At 35.1% G+C, this 9,523-nt stretch overlaps 1 protein-coding gene across 1 annotated transcript in view; it reads right to left on the bottom strand.

The window, feature by feature from the left end:
• Positions 1-215: 215 nt before the first annotated feature.
• Positions 216-9,523, bottom strand: part of LOC107561874 (serine/threonine-protein kinase N1-like) — a 22,757-nt gene continuing 13,449 nt past the window's right edge. Inside the window, exons 6-22 of the mRNA XM_016246394.1 lie at positions 7,813-8,026; positions 7,505-7,699; positions 7,062-7,171; positions 6,041-6,184; positions 5,796-5,871; positions 5,472-5,601; positions 4,600-4,687; positions 4,433-4,515; positions 4,268-4,343; positions 4,083-4,174; positions 3,824-4,000; positions 3,267-3,329; positions 2,325-2,401; positions 2,086-2,228; positions 1,893-2,000; positions 1,648-1,728; positions 216-813 (exon numbers count right to left, since the gene is read on the bottom strand). Coding sequence (XP_016101880.1) covers positions 610-813; positions 1,648-1,728; positions 1,893-2,000; positions 2,086-2,228; positions 2,325-2,401; positions 3,267-3,329; positions 3,824-4,000; positions 4,083-4,174; positions 4,268-4,343; positions 4,433-4,515; positions 4,600-4,687; positions 5,472-5,601; positions 5,796-5,871; positions 6,041-6,184; positions 7,062-7,171; positions 7,505-7,699; positions 7,813-8,026 — 2,061 coding nt within the window. The 3' untranslated portion in view covers positions 216-609. The remainder of the gene's footprint in view (positions 814-1,647; positions 1,729-1,892; positions 2,001-2,085; positions 2,229-2,324; positions 2,402-3,266; positions 3,330-3,823; positions 4,001-4,082; positions 4,175-4,267; positions 4,344-4,432; positions 4,516-4,599; positions 4,688-5,471; positions 5,602-5,795; positions 5,872-6,040; positions 6,185-7,061; positions 7,172-7,504; positions 7,700-7,812; positions 8,027-9,523) is intronic.

The following is a 9,523-nucleotide window of genomic DNA, read 5'->3' as shown; positions in this document are numbered from 1 at the left end:
TTTTTTATTTTTAGTTCTTCCTATTCCATCAATGGTCCACACTCCAGCCCAGTAGGTGGCGGGAATGCACCTATCGTTTGTTTGCCAACCGCCATAAAACTCCAAAAGATAAAGAAGATCAACGTTAACAACAGGAGGATGGAGGACGCTGTGATCAGAGCTGTCTTGAAAAAGGCTAAAATCGCACCCAGTTCTGGTGGTGCGAAAACGCCAAAAAGTGGGTAGTTCCACAATTAGTTTGGGTACTATGAAAAGGTTCCCGCGGTGCGAAAGGCCCTATGGCTGACTGTGAATAATGCTTTTTTACGATTGCATCAGTAACTCACCACTTTAGTGTGATGCTTCATCCAAACCACTAGGTGTCAGTCTGAGTTGAAGTGCAAAAAAATGATCAAATGCACCTTTAAACCTGCTGGCAAGAAACAAGCTTTCTGTCATTAATCAGATTCAAACTGTTTTTTGGCCTCCTCTTTCTTCCATCACAGTGTTCACAGTTCCAGCACATTCATAATTCGCGCGAAACACTCAGATTGGCCGCTATTGTCCTCGTCATCGCTTAGTCACAGAGCAGAAAGGTCTCTCTAGAGCACTATCACAGTGAAGACGCTCTCAGCAGAGGTCAGAGACATAGTCAAAATCATGGAAGCTGTCCTGATCCTTGCGCGAGAGCACCCGGGGTTCACGAGGCGGCGTGAGAGCCGGCGCTTCTGTTGTGAATTCCTCATCGAAGTTGCTGACGTCTTCTTTGTTTCCGATAGTCGGAAGGAAGGGAGGAGGGAGTTTACGGAGCAGAAGAGCCTCCCAGTCCATATTCTGAAAAGTGAAAGTACATGTATGAGCATGTCATTTATTTAGTTATGTTAGAATTTATGCCGTCATTCCACATACAAAGCATAAATGCAAATGCAACACTAAAAAAATAAATAAATAAGAGGGATGCACAGATTTTGAAATTAAAACAAAATTTTTTAATGATAACTGATAAAGAAAATAAATGGCTGATATTAAAATTGTTATAAAAAAAAATAATAATAATAAAAAAAACATTTAAATATTACAAATGAATACAGGATTCACAAAATTGTTTAGTAGGTGTTCCTAAACTTTTCTGTCAGCCGAACCCCTTGGATATAAATATTAAATATAAATAATATAAATAATAAATATTTCAACATTTAATGACACATTTGCATGCTCACAGTTCTCTGATATCATTAATAATAATAATTATACTTATTAGAAGTCATCGTTTTTAAATTTTATTTATAAAAATTAAGACAGAAAGATATTCCTGTTGTAAAATGCAATTGTACTGTAAAATAAAGAAAAAAATATTTTATTTGACTCTGAAACACCCACCACATCAGTTATTTAATTAAAGTGCAGCTTTTAATTTCATAATTACACTAAAATATATCACGAATGCAGTCCCATTTATTTATTTATTTTTAATTTTATATTTGATATAGAATTAATAATTAGCTTTTCATCGACTGACGAACTCCCAAAGATCCATGAACCCCCATTTGGGACCCTCATCCAGATACTTTTTGAAAAAGATATATTTGTTGAAGACTGCATTTTAAATTAGTATTTCACATAAAATTACATATTATTAGTGTTTATTAAAGTATAGATATCTCTTACCCTGAAGAAAGGCTGTTTCTTTACATCCTCTGCATCTTTCTCACTGGAACCCAGTCGTCTTTCTGGATTTCTCCTTAGTAACTGTTTAAAACAATATGTAAAATTTCAATTTATCCACACTTAATTTTTACATAAAATCATATGCCACAAATTGTGTGGGAAAAACATTTAGCAGGACATGTCTGCTGCACTAGCTGAATAAAGGGAATGTAGGTAGGCTCAAAAAATCAGTTTGAGATATTTACCCTCCTCAAGATGCCAATGGCCTCTGAGGAAAGGAACCGTGGATAACGAACTTCATCATTCACTATGCTGTCAAAAACCTCCTCTTCATCATCACCTGGAAACGGAGACTAGAAAGACAGTTTTAGATTGGACAGATGCCAAAACTGTAAGAAAGTTTCAAACATTTCAAATGAAAATGCTCAAATTTTTCACCTCTCCCACCAACATCTCGTATATAAGCACTCCGAGTCCCCACCAGTCCACGGCCCGCGTGTACGACGTGTCTGTTAGAACCTCTGGAGCCAGAAACTCTGGAGTCCCACAGAACGTACTGGTCCGGTCCCCAAAACCCATACCTGAGAAAGAGACAAAAACAGGTCTGACAAATGCTCCTGACTATATCAAGCACAATCAGAAGTAAGTGAAAGAGAGAGAAAAGAAAGAGTCATTACCTTCTTTACACAATCCAAAGTCGGCGATCTTCACGTAACCCTCTGTGTCAAGCAGCAAGTTATCCAATTTAAGATCTCTGGTGGGAAATCACAAAAATATACGCAATATGTATTTATAAACATCTAGGGCTGCCCCCTAACAGTTGACTAATCGTTAGTTGACTAGAAGAGGCTTAGTTGACCAAAATTGTATTAGTCACAGAAAAAAAAACAAATCCTCAGGCAAAGTCACGCAGATCGTTAATGGCTGGTCTATGTTTAATACAGTACATCGGGCAGGACATCCAAACGCTCGCCTATCATTCATCTACCTCAAATAAGACTTATCTGAAATATGTTAGTAGCAGCAACTTTACATGGCCGCTCAATCTAATGTTAACCTAGAGAAATATGCGCTGTTCAAGTGTCTGTGTGGAGTGTGAAAGCTCAATAGTAGCTCACTGCAGGAAAGATGGAGGCGCCGGTGCGGTCACTTGCTCTTAAAATACTCCCTCATTTTTGCTTCTACAAATAAGAGTAATACATCTTTAAAATCTGTAAAGACTCTATGTTTATTTGTGTGCACTCACAATAACAACATGATGCGCTTTCTGCTGTCTCGGTCTCCGTGAACTTGAGCGCGAAACTCTTTGTATATCTTTGACTTTCAGACATTAAAAATATATCTATAGAGAAGATTTTCACTGACACGTTCATAAACATTACTTCTTCCAGTGCGCTGTGGAAAGCTTTATGTGGGCGCTTGAGCGCATATTAGGCTACGTAGGCAATTAAAGGCACATTATAATGATTTAAATGGTTTATTAATAAATGTGTGATTAGTCGACTAATGCTTAAAATGAATGACTACTAGTCGACCAGACAAATCTTTAGTCGAGGGCAGCCCTAAAAACATCTTTAGACAAAGCCAGAACGTGTGCACACAATTGTTTGCATACTCACCGGTACACAATCTTGTTGTCATGTAAAAATTGAAGCCCTAAAACTACACAAGCAGCATAGAACCTGAAACACACACAGACACAAATTAAAAGTCAACAAAAACGTGGGACTTTTCAATTTTTTATTACATTTTCTACTTTATCTTCTATCCCTAAACCTACAGTAAATATCACACAACAAATTATTTAAAGTAATTAATAAACAAAATGTTTTAAGCTCTTTGTCCCTGCAATATACACTACCGTTCAAACGTTTATGGTCAGTAAGGTTTTTTTTTTTTAATTAGTACTATTTTTTTTTTGCATTTTTTTCTGATGGATCAAAAGTGACAGACACTTAAAATGTTACAAAATAATTATATTTCAAATAAATTAACTTTCTACTCAAAGAATTCTACATTTAAAAAAATGTATCATGGTTTCCACAAAAATATTAAGCATCAATATATTAATATTGCTATTGTATATTAATATATTATAAAATATAAAAAATATTAAGCATCAAAACCGCTTTAAGGAGACAAAGTGTAGCAAAACCTGACAAAACGGTTTACATACACAGCCCGTGGCTCGGTGAAGACATCTGCATGTATGTGCATCATTAGATCGCCACCTGCCGTGTACTCCATGACAAAACACACATGTTCTGGGGTCTGGAAACACGCAAACAGGTTCACGAGGAAGGGGTGCTGCGCACTGTTAACCGTCTCGAAAATGCGCTTCTCACACATCAAACTGAGGGAAAAACAGAGAGAAACAAGAAAAAATCAAACATTTCATGCAAATAAAATAAAAACAACAAAGTTATTTTGTTTACCTTTCTACTTCATCTCTGGCCACAATGTCTCCTTTCTTCAGGGCTTTAATGGCGTACATATTGCCTGACTTCTTGTATTCCGCCAACAGCACCTGACAGACACAGAGTATTTCAGATTTAAAGCTAGGAAGAAAGAAGTTGTAGGATCAAAGAAATGATTGAAGGCTAGGGAGGATGAAGACTACCTTTCCAAAATGGCCTCTGCCAAGAACAGCTATTAGTCGGAAATCCTGCAGGCTCAAAGAAGTCTTCTTCTGTTTACTGCACACAAACAAACACACACCTACTTAGAAAGCACTATAAAGACTCAGATATACCTAGGAATCTTCATATCGTGTGTTTGAGTCTACCTGCTCAGTGAATGTGTTCTGATTTGGCGTTCAGGTGTGGTGATGTTCGGAGCAGAGACGGGTTCAGTGGCCGGCTGCCGTTCCTGTGCCAAGAAGCAGAGAGAGGGGAGGGGTTACAGATGGGCGGGGTTAAAGAGAAAGAGGAGGAGTTATAGAGAGTCTCTCACTGGAGCGCTTGTATCTGGCACATCTCGACGAATGTCCACCTTCATCGGTGAGTCATAGTCTAAACTCAACTTCTCCACCGATATCTCCCTGTAACACAAACATTTGCTGATTTAAAGGATAAATAAAAGCAAAAATGAAAAATATGCAATATCCTGTTTATTCTTTCCAATATAATAAAAGTAAAATAAAAGTAAATATTTTAAAACAATAATTCACACTGTTGCTTTTATGGAACCCATTCAATTTGACTATACATCAACAACAACAAATTATTATTATCACCCTTATTATGTATTTTATTGTATTAAATTATATAAATTACACAAACCAATAAAGAAATATTACTATAGTAATAAAACTTTTGTAAGTACTGTAAAATAAAAAGAAGTATTTAATTATTATTATTATTGTTGTTGTTGTTTTACAGAACAACAGTAAAATTACAATAGCAATATTCATCTTAAAAGCATTTATTTAGAATTGGACAAATTTGGGAAGACTATAAATGGTCAGTGGATGATCCTTTTAATAATTTTTACATATCTGTGTATACACATGTATTTCGTCTAAATATTAATAATTATTATTATCATCACCCTAAATTATATAAATTAAACAAACCAATAAAGAAATTTTACCATAGTATTAAAACTTTGTAAGTACTGTAAAATAAAAAGGAGTACTTAATTATTATTATTACTATTATTATTTTATGGTAAAATTACAATATTAATATTCATCTTAAAAGCATTTCTTATGGTGAATTGGACAAATTTGGGAAGATTGTACATGCTCAGCAGATGATCCTTTTAATTATTTGTCCATATCTATGAATACACATGTACAATGTCTGTATTTGTGTGTGATTTACCCTGTCTGTACTGTGTGTGCGTGAGGGCTGTAGGTTCCTGTGTTGTTGACGGTTGGTATGGCATTCCTCAGTAACCTCACCCATGTGCTGATATCAACGTTCATCTGCCGAGCTCGCAAGAAGGCTTTTCCTGCATGTGACCACAAACATACACACTGTTTGAGCCCTGACCACTAGATGGAACTCAACACCATTCAAGTCGCATGTCATAAATTGAAGTCAACATGAAATGACATTCAGCTCAATTTTAAGTGCATTTGGATAAACAAATCAATAGATTCTTGCATTTATTGTAAATAGAGAAAACATTTTTCTGTCTCTCACCCTGTTGTTTGGAGAAAACGTTCTTCTGCCGTTTTAGCCGTGGAACCCTCTCGATCACGGGGTTAAAGAAGGTAACCTGAGGCAGCCAGATGGTACAGATATGTCACCCACATATTTCAATGCTGGCCAGTTTAGTACATCTCTTTGGTTTGGGTGCATTTATAAAGTAAACTAAACAAAGCACTGAGGCAGAATCTTTTTGGGGGTGGGATAAAACATATTTTTGAGTGCACATGTGTGTGTACCTCTGCCAACAGCAGCCCCTGTGGCTCTAGCTCTAGTTGTACTCGGTGTTTCTGGTTGTCCAGGAAATCCTCCAACTTGAGAAATTTCAGCGCACACAGAGATCGGTAATCTTTCCAGTACACTGCGATCTCCATCTCTCTGGACTGCACACATAAAGACACAGTGATCAATATCAGTATCAGAGACAGTGTTTTTTTGGTATTACATTTACTTTTATTTATACATTTGGCAGATGTTTGCACTGCATTGAAGTTATACATTTACATTTGATCAGTTCTTGTTATACATTTACATTTGATCAGTTCTTCAATATTATTTGCAATATATATTATTATAGTATTTATTCATATTTTAAAATAGCTTTTGATTTTATATTTTTCATTTTCATTTTAGTTTAAGTTTCAGTAATTTTGTTATGTGCTTTTGTCATTATATATATATATATATATATATTTTTTAATGCTGTCAAACGATTAATCGCATCCAAAATGAGTTTTTATTTACATCATATGTGTATGTACTCTATATATACATAAATATACAAAGACAACACACAAACAGCGTATATTTTGAAAATATTTACATGTATTTACATATATATATATAGTTATATTAATATAAATAATATAATATATAAATATATTTAATACATACATATACATAATAAATAAATAAATATAAAGTAAAATAAAGTATAAAATAAAGTACACACATATATTATGTAAATAAAACGTTTATTTTGGATGCGATTAATCATGATTAATCATTTGACAGCACTAATATATATATATATATATGTGTATGTGTGGATTTGTTTAGCTTTATTTATTTATTTACATGTTTAATTTTATTTTGTGTAAGAGTTATTTGAGATGTTCCAGCAGTAAAGTCACTGATGTTACACAGCCAATGGATTTTGATTTTGTAATTATAATTACAGCCTATTGCCTGGAGCTTTAATTAATGAAACAGACACTGAACTTCTAATCTGTGTAAATCTACTATTAACTATTAACTCACTCGCTCCAGCTCTATGGTGAAGGTCTGATCCCAGCCCTGTTCTCCAACCATCTTCCATGCCGTTTGACCCACGACAGTGTTATCCAGCTTCAATACTGCGCTCACCTCCGCTGCGCACACACACACACACACACAGATGTGAATACAAACGTATCTTTTAATTGAGATCAAATGAAGGTCAATATTTCCTGATTTCTCATACACTCTCTAAATGATTTTTGTGTCAGTAAGTTTGTTGAATACGTCAACCAATCACTCGCCAGCATGATAATGCAACACCCCATGTGTTATAAGCTCAGATGCACTACATCCTGTTCTGTTCAATGCAAAGCTGTCTTCTCACATGACCGACACAACAGACTGAGTTATATCAAAACTCACACATCACCAAGGACTAATCACACTATGAATGTTACATCCTCTAAACACACACACGCACTCACAGGAGAGCTCGTCTGTTTTAGGGGGTGTTTTTCCGCTAACACTGCCACTGCGACTGTACAGGCCTTTTCCACTCCGCATAAAGGACCGTCCTTCTCCCGGGCTGTAACATGGCAATACTAACTGACTGCCTCGGGAACGTCCGGGAACCACCTCTAGCACACCCATACAGCCCAGCAGTGTGACCTGAAGAGTGCCTACACACAGACACACACAAATAAAAACAGGAAAATAAGTACCTGATGACTTCTATTAAACTAAACGAAATAAACGGGTAACATTTATCGGTGTAAAAGATGCTTTTGAATACCAGTGAGGGGAGAGGGTTTGGAGAGTGTGCTGTACTGGTTGTGCACGTAGGGGGCGCCGTGTCGAGAGCTGAACGCCGGTGATGAGGCTAAAACCAGCTCCTCTTTGATAACAGATGCTTTGGGATGATCCTCAGGAAGTTCTGCTAACCGCCGATCTAGTGAATCTCTCAGCAGATCCAACCTCTGAGACGACTCGCTCAGACGACACTGAGCCTGAAGAAGACGACCGAGGAAGACATGAGGGATGACGTATTAAAAGAGTGCAGGGGCATCAAAAGTACCAGTGCTTTGGTATATAGTTGATACTACAATAATGTGTATTACTTACTGACTTACTGTATTAGACTTAACTAGATAAAAAAGTTAGTCAAGACAAACTTTAGGTTGGCTTGAGAAAGCCTAGCCTGGAAGTTTAAAGCAGTTGTAAAAGCCTGACGTTTGAAAATGCAGATAGATTAGATAGATGTTTATAACATTTTTCTAGCATGATTAGCATGTTTTTAGCACGATTAGCCTGTTACTAGCATATTTCTCAAGCCAACCTCATTATTGACTTAACTGGAAAAGCAGTGTTTACTTAATTGAGATGTAATTGAAAGCTATTGTTTATGTATAATATAATGATAAAATGGGGTCTGTAAGATTTGTAATGTTTTTAAAGAATTTATTCATCTTTTATTTAATTATATAGAATTTAGAATTTATTAGAATAGAATTAGAATTTATTTGATATACACAAACAGAGAAATTCTGGATCCTTCAGAAATCATTCTAATATGCTGATTTGCTCAAGAAATGTTGCTTATTATTATCAATAGTAAAATCAGTTTTGCGGTTTAATATTTTTGTGGAAGTGATACATTTTTTCAGGATTCTTTGATGAATAGAACATTCAGAAGAACAGTATTTATTTGAAACAGAATTTACTGTCACTTTTGATCAATTTAATTCATCCTTGCTGGATAAAAGTATTTCTAAGTTCTTAAAAAATATATAATATAATATAATAATATTGTATAATGGGGTCTGTAAGATTTTTAATGCTTTTAAAGTATTTATTAATATTTAATTATATAGAATTTATTAAGCATTTATTTGATATGAAAAAAAGAGAAAAACACCAATATTGTGGAAAAATTTTATATATTTTATAATATAATTTATTAATGTGATGTGTCACAGTGTCACATGATCCTTCAGAAATCATTTTAATATGCTGATTTGCTCAAGAAATATGGCTTAATATTATCAATAGTAAAATTTGTTTAAAATTTTGTGGAAACTGTGATACATTTTTCAGGATTCTTTTATGAATAGAACATTCAGAATTTATTTGAAACTGAAATGTTTTCTAACAATGTAAGTCTTTACTGTCACTTTTGATCAACTGAATGCATCCTTGCTCGATAAAAGTATTAATTTATAAAAAAAAATAATAAAAAAATAAAAACGTATTGACCCCAAACGATACGAGTATAATAAACGATATTAGTATAATACCTCTGACATGGCCTTTTTGTCCTGTACTTTACTGGCTCCAAGAAGTCTAAGGACATTTTTTGCTCCCTCAGCGACGGCGTGCTCTACACGGTAATGGTGTCTGAGCTCCTCAATCCGTAGCTCCATACCACATGGGTCAGGCTTTCCTGAAGAGACACACACACACAAACAGACATATCAGGCTATCAATATCACTCCCACAGTGAATTA

The sequence above is a fragment of the Sinocyclocheilus grahami genome, unplaced genomic scaffold (genome assembly GCF_001515645.1).
Source record: "Sinocyclocheilus grahami isolate Dianchi unplaced genomic scaffold, SAMN03320097.WGS_v1.1 scaffold795.1, whole genome shotgun sequence".
NCBI lineage: Eukaryota > Metazoa > Chordata > Actinopteri > Cypriniformes > Cyprinidae > Sinocyclocheilus > Sinocyclocheilus grahami.
This window is presented reverse-complemented; position numbering and strand designations above follow the sequence as displayed.